The sequence below is a fragment of the Mobula birostris genome, chromosome 6 (genome assembly GCF_030028105.1).
Source record: "Mobula birostris isolate sMobBir1 chromosome 6, sMobBir1.hap1, whole genome shotgun sequence".
Lineage (NCBI taxonomy): Eukaryota > Metazoa > Chordata > Chondrichthyes > Myliobatiformes > Myliobatidae > Mobula > Mobula birostris.
In genome coordinates this window covers 103,420,874-103,446,560 of record NC_092375.1, presented here as the reverse complement: position 1 = coordinate 103,446,560, position 25,687 = coordinate 103,420,874, and the positions used below count along the sequence as shown (strand labels likewise).

Here is a 25,687-nt window from a genome sequence, read left to right as displayed (position 1 = left end):
TATAGATGCAAAAAAATGATTTAAGATCTCCACCACCTTTTCTGGCTCCATATATAGATTACCATTCTGATCTTCCAGAGAACCAATTTGATCTCTTGTTCTTAACATATCTATATCTATAGAATCCTTTAGGATTCTCCTTCTTGTCAGCTAAGGCAACTCATGCCTTCTTTTAGCCCTCCTGATTTCTTTCTTGAGTGTTCTCTTGCATTTCTTATACTCCATAAGCACCTCATTTGTTCCTACCCGCCTATACCTGCTATGCACCTCTTTTTTTTTCTTGACCACGACCTCAATATCTCTTGAAAACCAAGGTTCCCTAAACCTTTTCCTACATCCAATAACTTTATCTTTTTATCTTGACAGGCACATACAAGTTTTGTACTCCCAAAATTTCACTTTTGAAGGCTTCCCACTTACTAAATATATCTTTGCCAGAATCATTTCTGATATCAAAATTAGCATTTTTCAATTTACAATCTCAGCCCGCAGACCAGATCTAGCTTTCTCATACTTACTTCAAAACTAATGGCATTGTGGTCACTAGATGCAAAGTGTTCCCTTTCACGAACTTCTGTCACCTGCCCTATCTCATTCCCTATTGGCAAATCAAGTATCACACCCTCTCACATTGGGACTTCTAAGTACTGATTAAGGAAATGTAGCTTGGAGAAAAAATACACATGCAAGACAACAAATACTTTTTCGGGTCTTAAATTCCTTTATCTGTTTTAGTTGTTTTATTGCAGAAAGAGGGTGTGACAACAAAAACAAGGAAATAAATTTTTAAAAGTTCCCTTCATTACAATCTCATCTTAGCTTCGGACGACGCTCTTGTAACGTATGCAGTAGGAAAATAACTAAACCAAAATATACAAAACCAGTATGGTAGTGACAATTATTTGGCACATACGTGCTTAACTTCCAAACACATATAGGCTAGACCTTGAAATGCTTTGTCCTCGCTCACACTAGCAGGCTGATTAAGGAACTTCGCAATCACGCTATCCAATGCTAATCAACTTACTCACAAAAATGTTTCCTCACCAAACCTGGGAAAAGCATTCGAACGTCATCCTTTCTGAACGTGGAAACTCTTCGTTCTACTCCACCCATGCAAAATGGCATCACCGTTTTCTCTTAAAGGCACAAGCAGCTATTTTGGCATTACCAAGGTGAATACATAAGTGCACTTTAACGATAAAAAATGATATTAATGGTCACCTGTTTACAGAAACTTCCCTGAACACATTTGACAAACAATACCTCATCTAGTCCTTTGATAGTATGGGAGCCCAGGCAATATGTGGAAACTTAAAATCACCTACTATAACAACCCTATATTTCTTTTAACAGTCTGCAATCTCTCTACAAAGTGTTCCTCTAAATCCCCCCAACTGTTGGGTGGTCTGTAATATAGCCCCATTAATGTGGTCATATCTTTCTTATTTCTCAGTTCCACCCATAACTCCTCACGAGCTGAGTTCTCCAGTCTGTCCTGATGGAGCACTGCTGTGACACTTCCTATGACTAGTAATGTCACCCGTCCTTCTTAAATCCCTCCCACTCTGTCACATCTGAAACAACAGAACCCCAGAATATAGAGCTGCCAGGTGTTGATCCATACCCTGAAATCATCGGCCTTTCCTACGATACTTCTTGCATTGAAATATATGCAGCTCAGGACATTAATCACACCATGCTCAAATCTTTTCATTCTTGACTTTGTCTGAGGTCTTACTGACATCTTCTCCACAACTCTCCACCAAATGTTCTGGCACTCTGGTTCCCATCCTCCTGTAACCTTAGTTTAAAGCCCACCATGCACCATTATCAAACCTTCCTGCTAGGATATTAGTCCCCTCCAGTTCAGATGCAAACCGTCCCTTCTGTACAGGTCCCACCTTCCCTGGAAGAGAGCCCAATGATCCAAAATTTCTATGCCTTCGCTCCTGCATCAACTCCTTCGTTAAACTGTATAATCTTCCTAGTTCTGGCCCCACTAGCATGTAGCATGATTAGCAATCCTGAGATCACAACCCTGGAGGTTCTGCCCTTTAACTTAGCACCTAACTCCCTAAACTCCCTTCGTAGAACCTTGTCACTAGTACCTACATGGACCATGACTTCCCACTTAAGAACGCTGAGGACTCATTCCAAGATGTCCCAGACCCTGGCACCCGGGAGGCAACATACCATCTGGGAATCCACAAATCCTCCTTTCTGTTCTCCTAGCCAATGAATCCCTTATCACTACACCTCAGCTCTTCTCTCCACTTCCCTTCTGAGCCACAGAGCCAGACTCAGCGCCAGAGACCCGACCACTGTAACTTTCCTCTGCTAGGCCATCCCTCCCCAACACTATCCAAAATGATACACCTGCTGTTGAGGGGAATGTCCACAGGGGTTCTCTGCACTGGCTACTTAACCCTTTTTGCCTTCCTGACTGTCACCCATTTTCCTGAGACTTGCATCTTGAGTGTAACTACCTCTCTATATGTACTATCTATCACCCCTCATTCTCTACACTCATGGTGGTGTGCTCAAACACCATGTATAAACTTTTCAATAATACCATTGTTGTTAGTAGAATCTCAGATGGCAACAAGGAGGCATACAGCAGTGAGATGGGTCAGATGGTTGAGTGGTGTAGCAATAGCAACCTTGCACTTGTTGGCCAGAAAGAATTAAAATCTGCAGAATAGCCAAATGGATTGAGCCAAGGACTGTGCAAAGCAGACAAATCAAATGCCTTTGTTCTTGTCAAATGGTCAAAGGAATGGAGCTTCCCATTTTGTGAGACTGTTCTTGTGCCACTGCTTTGTGAACTGTTTAACATAGAAACAGAAATCTACAGCACATTGCAGGTCCTCCAGCCCACAATATTGTACTGACCATGTAACCTACTCTAGAAACTGCCTAGAATTTCCCTACCACATAGCCCTCTATTTTTCTAAGCTCCATATACCTATCTAAGAGTCTCTTAAAAGACTTTATCATATCCGCCTCTACCACTGTCACCGGCAGTGTATTGCATGCATCCACCACTCTCTGCGTAAAAAACTTACCCCTGATATCTCCTCTGTTCCTCTTTCCAAGCACCTTAAAACTATGCCCCCGCATGTTAGCCATTTCAGTCCTGGGAAAAAGCCTCTGTGCATCCACAAAATCAATGCCTCTCATCTTATTATACACCTCTGTCAGGTCACCTCTCATCCTCCACCATTCCAAGGAGAAAAGGCCAAGTTCACTCAGCCTATTCCCATAGGGCATGCTCCCCAATCCAGGTAACATCCTTGTAAATCTCCCCTGCACCCTTTCTATACTTTCCACATCCTTTCTGTAGTGAGGTGACCAGAACTGAGCACAGTACTCAGTGGGGTCTAACTAAGGTCTTATATAGCTGCAACATTACCTCACGACTCTTGAACTTAATCCCACGGTTGATGAAGGCCAACACACCATATGCCTCTTAACAACACTGTCAACCTCTGCAGCAGCTTTGAGTGTCCTATCGACACAGACCCCAACATCTCGCTGATCCTCCACACTGCCAAGAATCTTACTATTAATATTATATTCTGCCTTTAAATTTGACCTACCGAAATGAACCACTTCACACTTATCTGGGTTGAACTCCATCTGCCATTTCTCAGCCCAGTTTTGCATCCTATCGATGTCCCACTGTAACCTCTGCAACCCTCCAGACTATCCACAACACCCTCAACCTTTGTGTCATCAGCAAACTTACTAACTCACCCTTCTACTTCCTCGTTTTCTAAAACTCACAAAGAGGAGGGTTTCCCAGAACAGACCCCTACAGACCTCCTGGACCCTAGCAGCTGGGAGGCAACACATGATCCTGGTGTCTCTTGCTGCTGCAGAATCTCCTATGTGTCCCCCTAACTATCGAGTTCCTCATGACTATTGCTTTGCCTGACTTCACCTACCCTTCTGAGGCTCAGAGCTGACCACAGTGCTATTGGTCTGGCTGCCGCTGTATGCTCAGATAGGTCATGCCCTTCAGCAGTATCCACAGGGGTATAGCTGTTGCTGAGGGGAATGGGCACAGGGGGGACCTGTACTGACTTCCCTCTCCCTTCACCTCTCCGTTTAGTGCTCTGTTCAGTTTCCGATCCTGACCTCATTTTCCAAATAAAAAGGGTGGAGGGGAGGGAAGGGATATATCTGGCAGGTAATAGAGGGAGGAGGTGGCTGAATGTGAGTGTGAGAGTGGGATGAAATAGGAAGCTAGGAGGGGAGGTGGAAGAAATAACGGGGTGAAGATGGAATATTATAGGAGCACTCAATGGATCCAGAGAAAGGGAAGGAGAAGGGGAGCCAAAGGGAGGCAATGGGCAGGTGATAAGAGAAGGGGTGAGAGGATAACCAGAAAGAGAGAAGGAGGAGGAGAGGAGAGATTACCAGAAGGTGGAGAAATCAGTGTTCGTGCCATTATGTTGGAGGCTGCCCAGAAAGAATATGAAGTGTTGCTCCTCCAATCTGAATTTGGCCTCATCATGACAGTAGAGGAGGCCATGGACAGACATGTCAGAGTGGAGTAGGAAATCTAATTGAAGTGGTCAGGCACTGGGAAATCCCACCCTTTTGCAATGGATGGAGCAAAAGTGCTCAACAAAGTAATCCCCCAGTCATGTTGTGTCTCACCGATATAGAGGAGACCTCAACAGGAGCACCGGATGCATAAATTACGACATTGGATTTGCTGGTGAAGTTTCACCTCATCTGGAAGGATTGTTTGGGGCCCTGAGCAATGATGAATGGACAGGTAAATGGACAGGTGAATGGAGGTTAAGGGACAAGTGAATGGACGGGTGAATCAACAGGTGAATCGACAGGTGATTGGACAGATGAATGGAGGTTAATGGTCAGGTAAATGGACAGGTGAATGGAGGCGAATGGACAGGTGAATATGGTGAATAGACAGGTGTAGCACTTTTCCTGTTTGCAGCTCAAAATGGTGCTAAGGGAGGAGGTCTAAGGACAGATGTAGCACTCATCACGGTTGCAGGTATAAGTGCTCACAGACTGCAAATGCTGGAATTCTGAAGCAATGCACACAAAACATGTGATGTTAATCCTGCATATCCATTTAGGCACTGAAAATGTATCCATCCTAATTTGCCTCAAGACAGCAAACACCTCCTCCTCCATAATCTGTACAGGGCCCATGACCTCGCTGCTGCCTTCAGTCACCTCCATAGACTCTGTGTCCATTTCTTGAGTAAATACAGATGCAAAAAATATCCATTTAAGATCTTCCCCACACATATATTACCACTCTGATCTTCCAGAAGACCAGTTTTGTCCCTTGCAATCTTTTTGCTCTTAATGTATCTGTGGAAGCCCCTAGGATTGCCCCTCACCTTGTCTGCTAGGGGAACCCCATACCTTCTTTTAACCCTCCTGATTTCCTTCTGAAGTGTTCTCCTGCTTTTCTTATATTCCTTAAATATCTCATTTATTCCTCCCTGCCTGCCCGTATCTGCTATGCACCTCCTTTTCTTTCTTAATTAGGGCTTCAATATCTCTCGGAAACCAAGGTTCCCCAAACCTATTATCCTTGTTTTTTATTCTGACAGAAACATACAAACTCTCTATTCTCAAAATTACACTTTTGAAGGCCTCCCATTTAGCAAGTACACCTTTGCCAGAAAGCAGCCTGTCCCAGTCCACACTTGCCAGATCATTTCTGCTACCATCAAAATTGGTCTTCTCCAATTTACAATCTCAACTTGTAGGCCAGATCTATCTTTTTGCATATTTACTTTAAACTAATGGCATTGTGATCACTAGATGCAAAGTGTTCCCCTACACAAACATCTGTCACCTTCCCTGTCTCATTCCTTAACAGCAGGTCCAGTATTACACATGCTCTCATTGGGGATTTCTATGTACTGATTAAGTAAACTTTTCTGAACACATTTGATAAACTCTTTCCCATCCAGCCCTTTTACAGTATGGGAGTCCTAGTCAGTAGAAAAAGCCTGATTGCATTGTGATGAAAAACCAAGTTATCAGGAGATTGATGCTAATGAGAGAGACAAGTGAGACAATGGAGAAACATTCAAAATGTTAATGAGAGAGGAGAGAGAGATAACGGAAAGAGACACCAGTCCGAGTATTGACAGACCGATTGCTTTGAACCTGAACTGTTTGAAGTTTGATGTACAGGCGATACCCCAGCAGGGGGATAAAAAGAACAGGTTCGCTAAGGCAAGACACACACCACGAGATCATGAGATAACGAGACCCTGGAAGAGCGGTGTGCCCAACAAGTTGGTGGGAGTTTGGAGGTCTGGTTGCGGGAACCGACCATAGACGCACAGGATGAAAAGGTACGATCGGCGGGAACCTGGTGTGTGTGTCTGCCCTTGCCTGGGTGCCGGGTTCACCGCGGAAGAACAGTCATATAGTTAGATATGGCCCTTGTGGCTACGGGGGTCAGGGGGTATGGAGGGAAGGCTGTTCTGAGTTGGATGATCAGCCATGATCATAATAAATGGCAGTGCAGGCTCGAAGGGCCGAATGGCCTACTCCTGCACTTATTTTCTATGTTTTCTATGTTTCTATATCTGGAACGGAGGGGTCACAGTCGGTGACCACAGAAGACATTAAAAGGGTTCGCCCGAAAGCTAACTGCGAAGAACAAAGGTCTGTCTGAATCAGATTTGCATATCATCCTCTCTCTCTCTCTCTCCCTCCAATGGCACAACGGCGATTACTGTGAACTGTACTAAGCTGAACTGAACTCTGCGTCACTTGAGACTGATCATTTTACCCCTAGACTGCGATAGAGCTTATTTGATTCCTATTACCCTAGTTCTGTGTACATGTGTGTTTTATCATTGCTAACCTGTTGTATTTATATTCTTATGATTAGAGTACTCTGTTACTTATTTCTTTAATAAAACTTTCTTAGTTCCAGTAATCCAGACTCCAACTAAGTGGTCCATTTCTGCTGGTTTGGCAACCCAGTTACAGGGTACGTAACAGCATTTACCCTCATAATTTTGCACACCTCTATCAAATCTCCTCTTAATCTTCTGCATTCTAAAGAATACAGCTCTAACCTATTCAATCCTTCCTTATAACTCAGGTCCTCCAGTCCCTGCAACATCCTTGCAAATTTTCTCCGTACTCTTTCAACTTTGTTTACATCTTTCCTATAGGTAGGTGACCAAAACTGCACACAATACTCCAAATTAGGCCTCTCCAATGTCTTATACATCTTCAACATAACATCCTATCTCCTGTACTCAATACTTTGATTGATAAAGGCCAATATGCCAAAAAGCTTTCTTTATGACCCCATCTACCTGTGACGCCACAAATTATGTACCTGTATTCCCAGGTCCCTTTGTTCTACCACACTCCTCAGTGTCCTACCATTCACTGTGTAAACCCTACCCTGGCTGGTCCTACTGAAATGCAAAACGTCACACTTGGTCCGCATTAAAATCCATCAAGCATTTTTCAGCCCATTTTTCCAGCTGATGCAGATCCCTCTGCAAGCCATGATAGTCTTCCTCACTGTCCACTAAACCCCCACTCTTGGTGTCATCTGCAAACTTGCTGACCCAGACAACCACATTGACATCCGGATCATTGATATAGATGACTAGCAACAAAGGACCCAACAGCAGTCCCTGCTGCACTCCACTAGTCCCAGGCCTCCAGTCAGAGAGCCAACCATCTACTACCACTCTCTGGCTTCTCCATCAAAGCCAATGTCTAATCCAATTTACTACAGGTGTCCCCCACTTTTCGAACGTTTGCTTTACAAAACCTCACTGTTATGAAAGACCTACCCTGTTTTCGCTTTCAGAAGGTGTTTTCACTGTTATGAAAAAAAATTCAGCGTGCGATAAAAGGCAGACCGTTCCCCGAGCAGCCGCTCTCCCCGGATTCGGAACGGCATTGCTTTAACACGTGCCTGTGAGCAGCCGTTTGCAAGATGAGTTCTATGGTATCGGAAAAGCCCGAAAGAGCTCGTAAGGGTGTTACACTGAGCGTAAAATTAGACATAATTAAGCGTTTCGATCGTGGTGAACGAAGTAAGGACAACATGAGTTTGGCTTGTGGAAGTTGACGAAGATGATGTTGAAGAGATTTTGGCATCCCATCACCAAGAACTGACAGATGAAGAGCTGATGCAATTGGAAGAAAAAAAGGATAACAATCGAAACTGAATGAGTAATGATAAAGTACGACTTTAATTTTGAAAGGGTACGTCGGTTTAGGGGATATTTGCAGGATGGTTTGAGTCCTTATTAAAGAACTGTATGATAGAAAAATGTTCGAGGCTCAGCAGTCAAGCAAGCTTCCACATCAGCCACAGCAGACGACGAACCTCGACCTTCGACATCGAGGCGGGCAGAGGTAGAAGAAGATGAGCCGCCTGCTGTAATGGCAACAGACGACGAGATGACACCCCAGTGTCTCACCACCCCAGCACCCAGGCCACGGAGAGATACTGATTCGCGAAAATGCAATGGTAGCCGGGACGCACACAGCACATCTTTAAGAAAAAAGCCGAAATAAACATGCTAATTAATTAGGCACCGCCTAGCACATAATTGTCGGCCCAGATCGGTGCCGATGCAATCAGCAATCGCCTCTGATCTGCGCCAACATTTATGTGCCAGGCAGCACCTAATTAATTAGCATGTTTATTTCAGCTTTTTTCTTAAAGATGTGCTGTGTGCCTCCCGGCTACCCCTGCGTGCTTCGCGGTTCGGTATCTGTCGGCGGCCTGGAGGGTGGGGGCCACTGCACCACCCAACCTGCAACGACTCAGTCTAACACACCATCATCAGTGTGCTTTGCGCTGTCCCGATTCCCATAAGTGATACTACACTGTACGTACATTATTTCTACTTTATATAGGCTGTGTATTTTTACGTGTTATTCGGTAGATTTGGCAGCTTCATAGTTTAAAGGTTACTGGAGAACGCGTCTTTGCCAACAGCGCTTACGTGAGATTTTCTGTCAAGAGCACTTGCGTCAGATTTTCGCTACGGAGAACTGTGCAGGCAATCGTTGTAGAGAAATATTTCAACTTTATATAGGCTGTGTATTTATCATACCATTCCTGCTTTTACTATATGTTACTGTTATTTTAGGTTTTATATGTTATTTGGCATGATTTGGTAGGTTATTTTTGGGTCTGCGAATGCTCACAAAATTTTCCCATATAAATAAATGGTAATTGCTTCTTCGCTTTACGACATTCCAGCTTACAAACAGTTTCATAGGAACACTCTACCTTCAGATGGCGGGGGAAACCTGTACCTCATCCTGAATGCCGAGCAACTGAACCTTTTAGACCAGCCTCCCACACGAGTCCTTGCCAAATGCCTTACTGAAGTCCATGTAGATAACATCCATTGCCTTCCCTTCATCCACTTTCTGGTAACTTCCTTGAAAAACTCTATAAGATTGGTTAGACATGACCTACCACACATAAAGCCATGATGACTATCCTCAATCAGTCCATCTATCCAAATACTCGTATATTTGGTCCCTTAGAATACCTTCCAATAACTTGCCTACAACTGATGTCAGACTCACTGGCCCATAATTTCGTAGTTTATGTTTAGAGCCTTTTTAAAGCAGTGGAACAACATTGGCTATCCTCCAATCCCCTAGTACCTCTACTATCGCTAAGGATGTTTTGAACATCTCTGCTAGGACATTGGCAAATTCTGCACTTGCCTTCAGTAGAGTCTGAGGGAACATCTTGTCAGACCCTGGGTATTTATCCACCCTGATTTGCCTCCGGACAGCAAACACCTCTTCCTCTGTAATCTGTGCAGGGTCCATGAAGTTGATGCAGCTTTGCCTCACTTCTATATGCTTTGTGTCATTTCCCGAGTAAATACAGATGCAAAGAATTCATTTCAGATCTCCCCCATCTGTTTCGTCTCCACACATAGATTACCATTCTGATCTTCCAGAGGGCCAATTTTGTCTCTTGCAATGCTTTGGCAGTTAACATATCCACAAAATCCTTTAGGATTCTCCTTCACCTTGTCTGCTAGAACAACTTCATGTCTTCTTTTAGCTCTCCTGATTTCTTTCTTAAGTCTTCGCTTACATTTCTTGTCCTCCATAAGCACCTTATTCATTCCTACTTGCCTATACCTGCTATGCACCCCCTTCTTTCTCTTCACCAAGTTCTCAATATCACATGAAAAGCAAGGTTCCCTACACTTGTTATCCTACCTTTTATTCTGACAGGCACATACAAGCTTTGTACTCTCAAAATATAATTTTTGAAGGCTTCCACTTTCCAAGTACACCTTTGCCAGAAAACAGCCTGTCCCAATCCGTACTTGCCAGATCATTTCTGATACCATCAAAACTGGCCTTACTCCAATTTATAATCTCAGCCCGTGGACCAGACTTATCATTTTGCATATGAAACTAATGGCATTGTGGTCACTTGATACAAAGTGTTCCCCTACACAAACTTCTGTCACCTGCCCTTTCGCATTTCCTAATAGCAGATCCAGTATCACATGCTCTCTTGTACGTACTGATGAAGAAAACTTACCTGAACACATTTGACAAACTCTATCCTTTCCAGTCCTTTGATAGTAAGAAATTCACAGTAAATATCTGGAAAGTTAAAATCACCTCCTATAACAACCTTGTGTTTCTTGCAACAGTCTGCAATCTCTTTTCAAATTTGTTCCCCAAAATCCTAGCACTGTTGGGTGGTCTGAAATATGCCCGATTAATGTGGTCATATCTTTCTTATTTGAGGTCTGGCCCCTGCACGCGTAGCATACAGGCCCACCGGTGTGTGGACATGTCCTGGTGCTTGTGAACCAGATCCCCAGCAATGAGTAAATGGCCCCACTACCTTGCAGGCAGCCTCGGGAGAGACGAAGGCTACGGGAATAATGTAGATAGCAAATCCAGAATGGAGACCCTCAGGCAGCTGGACATCATTGAACATCCTTCTGGCAGCTCCTGCAGCCAAACTAGTGCCAAACATATCGCTTCATAAGCTTTCCTTTGGATTATACTGCTGAGGCTGGGGGGGTGGGGTGGGGTGGGGTGGGAGGTCTTGACAACTGGGCATCTCAGGATCTCCGTACCTTCCACCCAGGCTTGTGATGATAATTATCATCCATTGTCCTTCGAGACAGATGGATGCCTTTCTTATTTCACCCATTTTTCTCAGTTCCACCCTTAACACCTCACTAGTCGAGTTCTCCAGTCTGTCCTGACGGAGCACTGGCGTGACATTTTCCTTGATGAGTAACACCACCCCATTAAATCTCTCCCACTCTGTCACGTCTAAAACAACAGAACCCCGGAATATTGAGCTGTCAGTCCTACCCCTCCTGCAAACAAGTATCACTAATGGCTGCAATATCGTAATTCCACGTGTTGATCCATATCCTGAGCTTATCTGCCTTTTTTACCATGCTTCTTGCATTGAAGTATATGCAGCTCAGGACACTAGCCGCACCATGCTCAATGTTTTGATTCCCGACTTTGTCTGAGGTCTTACCAGCATGTCTGTACAATCTCTCCACTAACTGTTCCGGCACTCTGGCTCCCATCCCCCTGCAACTCTATTTCAAACCCCACTATGCAGCATTAACAAACCTTCCCGCTAGGATATTAGTCCCCCTCCAGTTCAGGTGCAAACCATCTCCTCTGTACAGGTTCCACCTTCCCTGGAAGAGAGCCCAGTGATCCAAAAATCTGAAGCCATCCTCCTGCACTAATCCTTAGCCAACTGTTAAACTGTATGATCTTCCTGTTTCTGACTTTACGAGTACATGGCATGGGAAGCAATCCTGAGATCACAAGCCTGGAGGTCCTGTCTTTCAACTTACCACTTAACTCCCTGAATTCACTTTGCTGGACTTCATCACCCGTTCTATGCATGTCATTGGTACCAAAGTGGACCACGACCTCTGGCTGCTCTCACTCCCACTTAAGAATGCTACGGACTTGATCCTTCATCTGCAAACTTGTGAATTTACATGCATATCACTTATGAAAATAATGAATTACAAGGGTCCCAACACCAGTTGCTGCAGTATACCACTAGCCAGTGGCCACCATTCCAAGAAACAACCTTCAAACCTGTATCCACCTAGCCAGCTCTTCTTTCTACTGCTGACTGGTATCTGATCTCCCAACTTCCCCACCCTGAAGTCCACAATTAATTGCTTGGCCATACTGACATTGAATGCAAGGTAGTTGTTCTGACACCGCTCAATCATCCAATCTTTCTCACTCCTGTATGCCTCCTTGTTGCCATTTCAGATTTTACCAATTCCAGTGGTGTAATTTGCAAATTTACAAATGGCGCTTGAGCTGTGCCTAGCCAAAGAGTCATGGGTGTAGAGAGACTAGAGCAGCAAGCCAGTCACAATGGACAGACCCCACTTGGAGTACAGTGCTCAGTTCTGGTCGCCTCACTACAGGAAGGATATTGAAGCCATAGAAAGGGTGCAGAGGAGATTTACAAGGATGTTGCCTGGATTGGGAAGCATGTCTTATGAGAATAGGTTGAGTGAACTCTGCCTTTTCTCCTTGGAGCGACTGAGGATGAGAGGTGACCTGATAGAGGTGTATAAGATGATGAGAGGCATTGATCGTGTGGATAGTCAGAGGCTTTTACCCAGGGCTGGAATGGCTAGCACGAGAGGGCACAGGTTTAAGGTGCTTGGAAGTAGGTACAGAGGAGACGCCAGGGGTAAGTTCTTTACGCGGAGAGTGGTGAGTGCGTGGAATGGGCTGCTGGTGGAGGCGGAAACGATAGGGTCTCAAGAGACTCCTGGATAGTTGCACGGAGCTTAGTAAAACAGAGGGCTATGGGTAAACCTGGATAATTTCTAAGGTAAGGACATGTTCGGTACAGCTTTGTGGGCCGAAGGGCCTGTATTGTGCTGTAGGTTTTCTATGTTTCTAGTGTGAAATTGCATCTAGTATTAACATCCACAGCGTGGCACTGGCAGGGGTTGGGGAGGGGGTCAGCTTCACGGGACGGGCCAATGAAGTCTGTCAGCAACACCTTACCTGTAATTCGTGTGTTTTCTCGTAGAATCCCTTAATGAAGTACCAGTAGGTACTCGAGAGTAAACCGTAACTGGGAATGTCCTGAACGTTCTTCTGATCCCGCATGGGTGGCTCGGTCACGGCACCCAGATCCACCGGCGACCTGGCGCCCGACTTGTACCGAAGAGAGGGGCAGCTGTCACGGATTCCGAGCAGCAGCCGGTTCCGAACCGGGAAAGAGCGCAGGGAGTGGGTCCAAGACATTTCCAGAGCGGTCGCAGCCACTGGCGTGAATCTGGCTTCTCCTGGCGAGACCCTGATTCCCAAAGGCACGGCAGGAACCGATCGTTGGATTCGCAAGCGGCGGATCAATGAAGTCCTCTTAAGAGTTTCAATTTTCCTCCCAGCTTCCACCTCCCACAAACACCAGTCAAAGCACTTCGGCTTCACTCAGAATGTCAACGTTGTAATCGTATCACCGAAACCTGGGAAACTATTCTAAACCGGTGCCGCGGATAATTCTGCAAGACAAGCAACCCCCGCGTTACGGGGGGAGGAGGGTTATTTTATAAATTATGTAAAGATGAATTCATGTAAACGCGGTTGCTGCCTATTCTCGCTCCTCTGGAATACCGCAGGTCAATTATTTGGCCGATTCTAACCTACTGGATCTCTCCTGCGCTTGGTTCCTGTCGAGGTAACAGAGCTGGGGCCAACATGAAGTTAATCACGATGGTAGAGTCAAAGGTTGAATACCGCACAGAAACAGGCCTATTGATAAAAGTTCAAAGTTAATTTATTATCAAAGTAAATGTACGTCACCATATCCAACCCTGAGGTTCATTTTCTAGAGGGCATTCACAGTAAATACAAAGAAACACGGCAGAATCAATAAAAGACAGCACACAGGACAAACAACTGTTACGTACCCCGTAACTGGGTTGCCAAACCAGCAGAGTAACACAGTAAACGAAAGGATAATAAATGCAACAGTTCAGCAATGATAAACATACATGTGCACAGAATTAAGATAACAGGATCAATCAAGCTCTATCGTTGTCTAGGGGTAAATGACCAATTTCAAAGTAACACAAAAGTCCAGTTCGATTTAATAGTTCAGTTCGCAGTAATCGTTGCCATGGCGATGGACAACGTGGGGGGAGGGAGAGAGAGAACGACTGATCATTCAGAAACGGCTTCCACTCACAGACCGGCGATATTGCTCACAAGCAGCTTACGGGCGAGTCCTTTGTGATGTCACCTGAGGTCACCGACTGTGACCCCTCCTCCAGATGCGGTCGATCCTCTGCAGTGAACCCAGCACCCAAGCAAGGGCGGATACACACCGGGTTCCCGCTGATCGTACCTTTCCACCCTGTGCGCTTCAGGTCCGGTACTTCCCACTGACTCGTGAAACGCGCACCGCTTCCAGGGTCTCGTTACCTCGGGTGTCGTGTGTGTCCTGCCTTAGCGAACCTGTCCCTTTTTATCCCCCTGCTGGGGTATCGCCTGTCCATCACTTCAAACAGTTCAGGGTTCAAAGGGGGAGCCGCTCCAGACAGCTCTCTCTCCGGTCCCTTCATTACATATCTCCAGATCGCCTGTCCATCACTTCAAACAGTTCAGGGTTCAAAGGGGGAGCCGCTCCAGACAGCTCTCTCGCCGGTCCCTTCATTACACATCTCCAGATGCTGCTTCATTTTTCCTTATCTCTCCTTCCCCTGAGGAGAGGTGGCAGACCAACTGCTGATGCCACTGATGCTAACCCAGGCCAGCAAACATCTTAATTTTATGTGTATTCTCGTCACACAACCAATGTGTGAAATGCAAATACAAGAAGAAAAACAAAATAACAATAAATAATATTCAGAACATGAGTTGCAGAATCCTTGAAAGTGAGTCTTTTGTACCTCTGAGATCCCCTCAGATCCACTTTAAACCTCCTCCTTCAACTTAAAATACACCGTCTTGTGGTAGAGACCCCCATGGTGAAACAAAGCACAGAACATAGAACTGGGAAACCCACACAGTCACAGGGAGCAAGTACAAACTCCCCAGAGACAGCGTGGACAGTTGAACCAAGGTTGCTGACACTGCATTAATGTAATGCTAACTACTGCCCAGTCAGGCAGTGCATGTCAGGTTCTATACAGTCTTGAACATAGAATAGTACAGTACAGCACAGTACAGGCCCTTCGGCCCACAATGTTGTGCCGACCCTTAAACCCTGCCTCCCAAATAACCCCCCACCTTAAATTCCTCCATATACCTGTCTAGTAGTCTCTTAAACTTCACTAGTGTGTCTGCCTCCACTACTGACTCAGGCAGCGCATTCCACGCACCAACCCCTCTCTGAGTAAAAAACCTTCCTCTAATATCCCCCTCGAACTTCCCACCCCTTACCTTAAAGCCATGTCCTCTTGTATTGAGCAGTGGTGCCCTGGGGAAGAGGCGCTGGCTATCCACTCTATCTATTCCTCTTGAGATGAAGGAAATTCTTCCTCAAGTTTATTCTAGATCTTACTTTAAACCCCTGCCCCTTGTTAATTGGCACTTCTACTAAGGCAAAAAAAAACTTTTTACTTTCTACCCTAACATCGCCCGACTCCAAGGACCTCCAGTCTCCTCAGAACTGAAGTGCTCAATTCCAGGTAAGATCCTTGTAAATCTCCTTTACTGAGTAATATTAGTGTAGTGGCTAGAATTGTACCCTGTACTGCAACTAAATAAATAAAGGCATCCATTAGTCTTGTGAGACCATGGATCTGCGCCTGGAAAGTCTTCACTCTGGGCAAGGTTGTATGGAAGACCAGCAGTTGCCCATGCTGCAAGTCTCCCCTCTCCACGAGACCAATGTTGTCCAAGGGAAGGGCATTAGGACCTATACAGCTTGGCACCGGTGTCGTCGCAGAGCAATGTGTGATTAAGTGCCTTGCTCAAGGACACAACACGTTGCCTCGGCTGGGGCTCGAACTCACGACCTTCAGGTTGCTAGTCCAATGCCTTAACCACTTGGCCACGTGCCCACAGAAGCTCTGTAATAAGATCTGGGTTATTACACAACACCCAACCTAAGATAACCTTTCCCTAAGTAGGCTCAAGCACAGGTTGCTCTGAAAAGCCATCTCGTTGACATTCAACAAATTCCCTCTCTTGCGATCCAACACCAACATGATTTTTCCAATCTCCTTGCATATTGAAGTCCCCCATTACGTTTGTGACATTACCTTTATTACATGCCTTTTCCAGCTCCCTTTGCAATTGCAACCCCACATCTTGGCTACTATTTGGAGGCCTATATACGATTCCCAATCATGAGGTGATTGGAACGGAACACAATACTCCAAGCAACAGAGACAAAATGCTCGAGGAACTCAGAAGACAGGCAGCTATGGAGAAGAATAAATAGTTGACATTACAGGCCAAGACCCTCATCAGGACTGGAAAGGAAGGGGGAGAAATACTCCAAGTGTGGTCTAACCAGTGTTTTATAAAGCTGTAACATTTTTTCAGAATTCTTGAACTTAATGCCTCAGCGAGTGAAAGCAGACTTGCAACATCGAATAGCTCAGCACAGGAACAGGACCTTTAGTTCGTGATATACTGCTGAACAAATTAGGGAGGGAGGGAACGTCCACTCAGACCATGAGAGGCCTGTGTCGGGCATTTTCATGCCTTACAAGGCGCAGATTGGAAGTCTGTGTGGGGCGCCATTCCTCGCACAGACTAGAGCAATGTGTGATTAAGTGCCTTGCTCAAAGGCACAAACACGCTGCCACAGCTGAGGCTCAAACTAGCGACCTTGAGGTCACTAGACAAACACCTTAACCACTTGGCCACGTGCCCAACAAATTAAGCGCATGACAACTAATGAAACTAATCCCTTCTGCCTGCAAATCATCCATATCTCTCCATTTTCGGCACATTCATGTGCCTGCTTAAGAGACTTAAATATCTTTATCATGTCAGCTTCCACCACCACAGGCAACACATCCTTTACGGAAAAGTTTCTGCCTTCACCTTAAGCGCACACCCTCTAGTGTTACAAATTTCAATGATGGAGAAAAGATACTGGCTGTGTACCTTAGCTGTACCAAACAGCACCAAGTCCTTATTCCTCCACCATCAGATTCCTCCTCTACTGATGATGTATCATTCTCAACGCACACTGCCCTGGTATAGCTGTGGTGGGGAAGACAAGGCCATCTACCTCTTTGCATATTGTGAATATTTTAACCTCTCCCTGTGTAGAGTGCCCTCCTGCTTCAAAACATCCACCATTGTCCCTCCACCTAAAAAAGACTAAGGTAACAGTGAGAACAGTGGGAAGAGTTTAAAAGTGAGCAGAGTTGAAAAGGTGATGGTTATTTCTTCCAACAACACACATAAAAGTTGCTGGTGAACGCAGCAGGCCAGGCAGCATCTCTAGGAAGAGGTACAGTTGTCGTTTCAGACCATGACCCTTCGTCAGGACTAACTGAAGGAAGAGTGAGTAAGGGATTTGAAAGTTGGAGGGGGAGGGGGAGATCCAAAATGATAGGAGAAGACAGGAGGGGGAGGGACGAAGCCAAGAGCTGGACAGGTGATACGAGAGGATCATGGGACAGGAGGCCTAGGGTGAAAGAAAAGGGGGAGGGGGAAACCCAGAGGATGGGCAAGGGGTATAGTCAGAGGGACAGAGGGAGAAAAAGCAGACAGAGAAAAAGAATGTGGGTATATAAATAAATAAATAACGGATGGGGTACAAGGGGGAGGTGGGGCATTAGCGGAAGTTATTTCTTCGGCAGTTTAATGGGGTACGACTGCGCAAGCATGTGGAGGTCGGCCAGTGAGAACAGTGGGAAGAGTTTAAAAGCGAGCAGAGTTGAAAAGGTGACGGTTGGCTGTGGACTGCCCGGCTGGCTGGGGAGAGTTGAATTGCTGGCTGAGTTGGGGTTGGGCCAGACTGGCAATTGGGGCTGTTGATTGAGTGGGTGGGGACTTTGGCGTGGAGGAGCCTAGTAGTTTGGAAAGGTTTAGTTTGTAGCCTATTGTCATATGGCGGTGGCTGGGAACGGACCCAAGGACACAGACACTGAAGTACTAGGGACAGGACTAGGATACAGGCTGAGGGCAAGGACATGGACATGAAAACCAGGAACCCGGAACAGGACTGGACAAGAGAGCTAGGAGCCCGGGCTTGGACTCCGAGCCAGAGACTGGACAAGGACCCAGCACCTGCGTCCTGCCTCTGGCTCGGACCCCAGAACTAGGCAAGGATGAGTCTTGGCAGGCAGGCAGGCAGGCAGGACGAGGGTGGAGTCGTCAGGCTTGAGGCTAAAGGCTTGAGGCTAGGCAGGAGGCTGGAGTCTTCAGGCCTGAGGCTAGGCAGGAGGCTGGAGTCTTCAGGCCTGAGGCTAGGCAGGAGGCTGGAGTCTTCAGGCCTGAGGCTAGGCAGGAGGCTGGAGTCTTCAGGCCTGAGGCTAGGCAGGAGGCTGGAGTCTTCAGGCCTGAGGCTAGGCAGGAGGCTGGAGTCTTCAGGCCTGAGGCTAGGCAGGAGGCTGGAGTCTTCAGGCCTGAGGCTAGGCAGGAGGCTGGAGTCTTCAGGCCTGAGGCTAGGCAGGCTCCTCCTGGGCAGGGCACGGTTCTCCTGGGCAGGGCGCGGATCACCACCCGACAGAGGCATGGGACAGGAAAGGACAGAACCGTGCCCTGCCCAGGAAATGGCAAGATGGCCTGGCTTACCTGACAGAGGCAAGGGACAGGAAGGGACAGAACCAACCGCAGGTAACGGCAAGATAGCCTGGCTTACCTGGGCAGAGACAAGGGACGGGAAGGGAGCTAAGTACAGGGTGGCTCCAGGACAAGACTGCAGGCGAGACGAGGCAAGAGTTACCAGCAAGACAAGGCAAGGCTTCAGGCAATGCAAGGTGAGACGAGAACTTCAGGTGAGGCGAGAGTTACCTGCAAGACAAGGCAGGGCTTCAGGCGAGGAAATAGAAGGCAGGGGAAGGGATACAAGGAGTAAGGACAAGAACAATTCAACAGCCACGCCCTGGTCTCTGCAGGTATTTATGCAGCCAGCCCCAACGAGCATCAGCTGGCTCAATTCGAGCTCAACAAGAACAGAAATAGGGTAGACAGGAAAACCTGGAGCAAGGGTCAATGGACCGGATTGTGAACTGGAATACGGACTTCACGGACCGGACCATGACACCTATGGCTGCAAAAGTGAGGGGGGGGGGGTATTGAGATTGAAGGGGGAGGGCGGGAGACTGTGGAGTACTCCAGAAGAAAGGGTAGCCAAAAAAGGGGTGCATCAAGTGAAAGAACTGACATAATGAGGGACAACAAATTGAGGAAAATGGGTGAATTGGAGGAATTTATAGTTCTGTATAAAATTAAAGGTCAGAAGGAAGGAGAAGGAGTATTTAGAGCCCTTAATCCTTTGACGGTGGGAGCAGCATTAGAGAACCAAATAGGTAAAGGATTCCAGGCCAAGATTTTGTCTACTGGATTGCTGAAAGTTTGTTGCAAAGATATTGACCAATATAACAGTGCTAACATGGTGGGAAAATTGGTCGTGAAAGTGGAGTGTATTACTCCGAAAGAAAGGAAGGGAGTTAAGGGGGTAGTGTATGGTATTTGGTCTGGCATGACTGAAAAGGAAATTTTGGACAATATTAAAGATGGTCGAGTGATTAAAGTCAGACGATTAAAATCTAGAGAAGGTGGTAATAGGGATTCCCCGTTCTTCTGGTTTTTGCAGGTGATGTTCTTCCAACTAGAGTCTATCTTGGGTGCATGTCTTATCAAGTTAGAGAATACATTAGGCCTCCCTTACGCTGTTATAATTGCCAGAGATTTGGACATGTTGCTGGTTTATGTCGAGGTAAAAGAAGATGTATGAAATGTGGAGAGGATCATGATATTAAAGCATGAAAGGCAGCGGTGCCTAAGTGCAGTAACTGTGGAGGGGACCATATAGCGGTGTTCAGAGGATGTGAGTATTTCAGTAAGGCAAAGCAGATTCAGGATGTTAGTATCCAACAAAAAATATCACATGCTGAAGCAGTAAAGAAAGTTGATAGAGAGCAAAGGATAAGTAAAGAAAAGATTGGAATGATGGGGAGTCAGTTCATTCTGAGTTCTCCAACTATGGTTCCTTCAGGCATGTTGTTAATGACTAAAGAGACTTTTTTGGTATTTGTTGTTGATGTACTGGGCGGGGCTAAAACTACAGCCAAGAGGTCGGATATGATAAAAGTAGTCGTTGGAGCTGCAGAGAGATTCCTTGATATAAAACAGATTTCGCCGGAAAAATTACATGAGTATATGACAGACAAGCAATCACTGAATACTTCCCAGATGTCGGGATCAGAGAGTAGGGAGGAACTTTATGTGGATGAAGAGGCCAATAATTAGTATTTGGATGTTTTTAATATTACAATGGAATGCAAGAAGTTTGTCTGCAAATGGTCAAGAATTAAAAAGATTTGTTGGAACTTTTAAAGCAAGCCTGATTTGATCTGTATACAGGAGACATGGTTAAAGCCTCATTTGGATTTTGTGATCCCTGGGTATGATAGTCTGAAAGCTGACAGAACAGGTGAATCTGGTGTAGGGTGTGCAACTTTAATTAAAAACAGGACTCCAGTTCAGAAGACTTGATTTTAAATCTAACCTTGAAATTGTGGCTGTGGAGGTTTGGAGCTCTAGTGGTCAAATAACTTTGATTAACTTTTATAATCCAGGTAATATGATGTTATCAGATTTGGATGAAATTATGAATAAGGTAAGATCCCCAGTAATCTGGGTTGGAGATTTCAATGCCCATAATCCTATATGGGGTAGTGAAAGTAAAGATAGTAATGGAACGATAATAGAGGAGTTTCTAGATAAATACAGCATGGTACTGCTAAATGATGGAAGGCCTACAAGATTTAATATTGTAAAGAATACTTGTAGTCACTTAGACTTATCTATCACTTCCTCAAACTTAGTTAGGGTTGGGGAATGGGATGTTATGGACAGATACACACTAGGAAGTGATCACTATCCTATATTATGTAGATTTGGTAGAAATTTGATAGTAGAAATTGAGGAGAGGTCTGCTAGGTATAATTTTTCTTTGGCCCGTTGGGATGAGTACCAGGAGAAGGCTGTGGATATAATAGAAGAGATTAATAGCGACCCCTCGTTCTGGACTTGCCCAACATCGGGAACAATCTTCCTATGTCTAGCCTGTCCAATCCCTTTAGGATTTTATATGTTTCAATAAGATCCCCCCTCAATCTTCTAAATTTCAGTGAGTATAAGCCTAGTCAATCCAATCTTTCATCATATGAAAGTCCTGCCATCCCAGGAATTAATCTGGTGAACCTTCTTTGTACTCCTTCTATGGCAAGAATGTCTTTCCTCAGATTAGGGGAACAAACCTGCACACAATACTCCAGGTGTGGTCTCACCAAGGCCTTACCCCCAATACCATGTGCTTTAAGTTTGCACACTAATCTCCTGTGTGGGACCTTGTCAAAAGCCTTTTGAAAATCCAAATATACCACATCCACTGGTTCTCCCCTATCCACTCTACTAGTTACATCCTCAAAAAATTCTATGAGATTCATCAGACATGATTTTCCTTTCACAAATCCATGCTGACTTTGTCCGATGATTTCACCGCTTTCCAAATATGCTGTTATCACATCTTTGATAACTGACTCTAGCATTTTCCCCACCACCGATGTTAGGCTAACCGGTCTATAATTCCCCGGTTTCTCTCTTCCTCCTTTTTTAAAAAGAGGGGTTACATTATCCACCCTCCAATCCTCAGGAACTAGTCCAGAATCTAAAGAGTTTTGAAAAATTATCACTAATGCATCCACTATTTCTTGGGCTCTGGGATGCAGACCATCTGGCCCTAGGGATTTATCTGCCTTTAATCCCTTCAATTTACCTAACACCACTTCCTTACTAACATGTATTTCCCTCACTTATTCCATCTCACTAGACCCTCTGTCCCCTACTATTTCCGGAAGATTATTTATGTCCTCCTTAGTGAAGACAGAACCAAAGTAGTTATTCAATTTGTCTGCCATGTCCTTGTTCCCCATGATCAATTCACCTGTTTCTGACTGTAAGGGACCTACATTTGTCTTAACCAATCTTTTCTATAAAAGCTTTTACAGTCAGTTTTTATGTTCCCTCCCAGTTTTCTCTCATAATCTTTTTTCCCCTTCCTAATTAAGCCCTTTGCCCTCCTCTGCTGGACTCTGAATTTCTCCCAGTCCTCAGGTGTGCCGCTTTTTCTGGCTAATTTGTATGCTTCTTCTTTGGAATTGATACTATCCCTAATTTCCCTTGTCAGCCACGGGTGCACTACCTTCCTTGATTTATTCTTTTGCCAAACTGGGATGAACAATTGTTGTAGTTCATCCTTGCGATCTTTAAATGCTTGCCATTGCATATCCACCGTCAATCCTTTAAGTATCATTGGTTCCAGTCCAGCCCAGGTGCAGACCGTCCTGTTTGTACCGGTCCCACCTCCTCCAGAACTGGTTCCAATGCCCCAGAAATTTGAATCCCTCCACCTTGCACCATTTTTCAAGCCACGTATTCATCTGACATATCCTCCTATTTCTACTCTGACTAGCACGTGGCACTGGTAGTAATCCAGGTCCTGCTTTTTAGTTTATCTCCTAACTCCCTAAATTCACTTTGTAGGCCCTCATCCCGTTTTTAACCTATATCATTGGTACCTATGTGCACCACGACCACTGGCTGTTCACCCTCCCACTCCAGAATGTCCTCCAGCCTCTCAGAGACATCCTTAATCCTTGCACCAGGGAGGCATCATACACTCCTGGAGTCTCATTTATGGCCGCAGAGACACCTATCTATTCCCCTTACAATCAAATTCCCTATCACTATAGCTCTCCCACTCCTTTTCCTTCCCTCCTGTGCCGCAGAGCCACCCATGTGCATGCCATGAACTCGGCTGCTGCTGCCTTCCCCTGATGAGACATCTCCCCCAACAGTATCCAAGTAAGTATATCTGTTTAGGAGGGAGATGACCTCAGGGGACTCCTGCACTACCTGCCTACTGCTACGCTGTCCAGTGGCCACCCATTCCCTTTCTGCCTGTGTAGCCTTTAACCTGCGGTGTGGCCAATCCACTGAACGTGCTATTCACGACTTTTTCAGCATCACGGATACTCCAGTATGAATCCAGTCGCAGCTCCAGCCACTCAATATACTTAATATATCTAGCCATGATTAGATCAGTTATAGATTATGGTTGTATTGCTTATGGTTCCGCTGCTACGGCAGTGCTTAGAAAACTGGACACTGTGCAGTTCAAAGCACTTAGACTCTGTTGTGGAGCTTTTAGAACAACATCAGTCCCGGCATTATGTGTGGAGATGGGAGAAGTGCCTCTGCATTTAAGACGAATTCAGTTGGGCCTGCAGTATTGGGCAAAACTAAATGGATTCGATCACAGCTGTCCATCAAAGTGTCTTTTGCAGGGGAAGTCGGAGCGCCAAAGTAAAATTAAAAGATACCCATTTTTAGATTTGGTTAATAACTGGGCTGTGAAATTGAAACTGACTGAGGAAGACATAGTTGACCAAATTTGCTTGCCACCCGTCCCTTTTTGGCTCTTTCCAGAACCAGAAGTAGACCTATTCCTCCTTTTTCAGCTTAAAAGAAGCAGTGCAATTTCATCAGCGTTGATCACAAATCAGTATTTAAATAATAAATGGGGATCTTATCTGAAGATTTTTACCGATGGCTCAGTGGACCCAGAGAGCAGTAGGGCAGGATTTGGGATGTATGTACCTCAACTTGGAGTTAAGATTGGTCACCGGGTTTCAAATTTCACTAGTGTATCTGCCTCCACCACTGACTCAGGCTGTGCATTCTCTGAGTAAAAAACCTTCCTCTAATATCCCCCTTGAACTTCCCACCCCTTATCTTAAAGCCATGTCCTCTGGTATTGAGCAGTGGTGCCCTGGGGAAGAGGGGCTGGCTGTCCACTCTGTCTATTCCTCTTAATATCTTGTACACCTCTACCATGTCTCCTCTTATCCTCCTTCTCTCCAAAGACTAAAGCCCTAGCTCCCTTAATCTCTGATCATAATCCATACTCTAAACCAGGCAGCATCCTGGTAAATCTCCTCTGTACCCTTTCCAATGCTTCCACATCCTTCCTATAGTGAGACGACCAGAAGTGGACACAGTACTCCAAGCGTGGCCTAACCAGTGTTTTATAGAGCTGCATCATTACATCGCGACTCAAACTCTATCCCTCGACTTATGAAAGCTAACACTCCATAAGCTTTCTTAACTACCCTATCCACCTGTGAGGCAACTTTCAGGGATCTGTGGACATGTACCCCCAGATCCCTCTGCTCTTCCACACTACCAAGTATCCTGCCATTTACTTTGTACTCTGCATTGGAGTTTGTCCTTCCAAAGTGTACCACCTCACACTTCTCCAGGTTGAATTCTATCTGCCACTTCTCAGCCCACTTCTGCAACCTATCAATGTCTGTCTGCAATCTTCGACAATCCTCTACACTATCTACAACACCATCAACCATTGTGTCGTCTGCAAACTTGCCAACCCACCCTTCTACCCCCACATCCAGGTCGTTAATAAAAATCATGAAAAGTAGAGGTCCCAGAACAGATCCTTGTGGGACACCACTAGTCACAATCCTCCAATCTGAATGTACTCCCTCCATCATGACTCTCTGCCTGCTGCAGGCAAGCCAATTCTGAATCCACCCGGCCAAACTTCCCTGGATCCCATGCCTTCTGACTTTCTGAATAAGTCTACCGTGTGGAACCTTGTCAAATGCCTTACTAAAATCCATGTAGATCACATCCACTGCACTACCCTCATCTATATGCCTGGTCACCTCCTCAAAGAAATCTATCAGGCTTGTTAGATACGATCTGCCCTTCACAAAGCCATGCTGACTGTCCCTGATCAGACCATGATTCTCTAAATGCCCATAGATCCTATCTCTAAGAAACTTTTCCAACAGCTTTCCCACCAAAGTCGTAAGGCTCACTGGTCTATAATTACCCAGACTATCCCTACTACCTTTTTTGAACAAGGGGACAACATTTGCCTCCCTCTAATCCTCCGGTACCATTCCCATGGACAACGAGGACGTGAAGATCCTAGTCAGATCCTAGTCAGACAATCTCTTCCCTCGCCTCATGGAGCAGCCTGGGGAATATTCCGTCAGGCCCCGGGGACTTATCCGTCCTAATGTATTTTAACAACTCCAACACCTCCTCTCCCTTAATATCAACATGCTCCAGAACATCATCCTCACTCATATTGTCCTCACCATCATCAAGTTCCCTCTCATTGGTGAATACCATCCGTGAATACTGATCCATGGAAAGGATGGTATACCGGCTACTTCAAGTGCCAGGCTTCAGATGTTTCAGACAGGACAGGGAGGGAGGCAAAAGAGGTGGGGGCGTGGCACTGTTGATCAGAGATAGTGTCACGGCTGCAGAAAAGGAAGAAGTCATGGAGGGATTGTCTATGGAGTCTCTGTGGGTGGAAGTTAGAAATAGGAAGGGGTCAAAACTCTACTGGGTGTTTTTTATAGACCACCCAACAGTAACAGGCAGG

General features: G+C 45.6%; 1 protein-coding gene across 2 annotated transcripts in view; it reads right to left on the bottom strand.

Annotated features, from left to right (window-relative positions):
* LOC140199245 (sterol 26-hydroxylase, mitochondrial-like) overlaps positions 1-13,766 on the bottom strand; it is an 88,517-nt gene extending 74,751 nt beyond the window's left edge. For both annotated transcript variants that reach the window (XM_072260959.1, XM_072260960.1), the window contains exon 1: positions 13,072-13,766. In XM_072260959.1, coding sequence (XP_072117060.1) covers positions 13,072-13,314 — 243 coding nt within the window. In that variant the 5' untranslated portion in view covers positions 13,315-13,766. The remainder of the gene's footprint in view (positions 1-13,071) is intronic.
* Between the last annotated feature and the right edge of the window lie 11,921 nt (positions 13,767-25,687).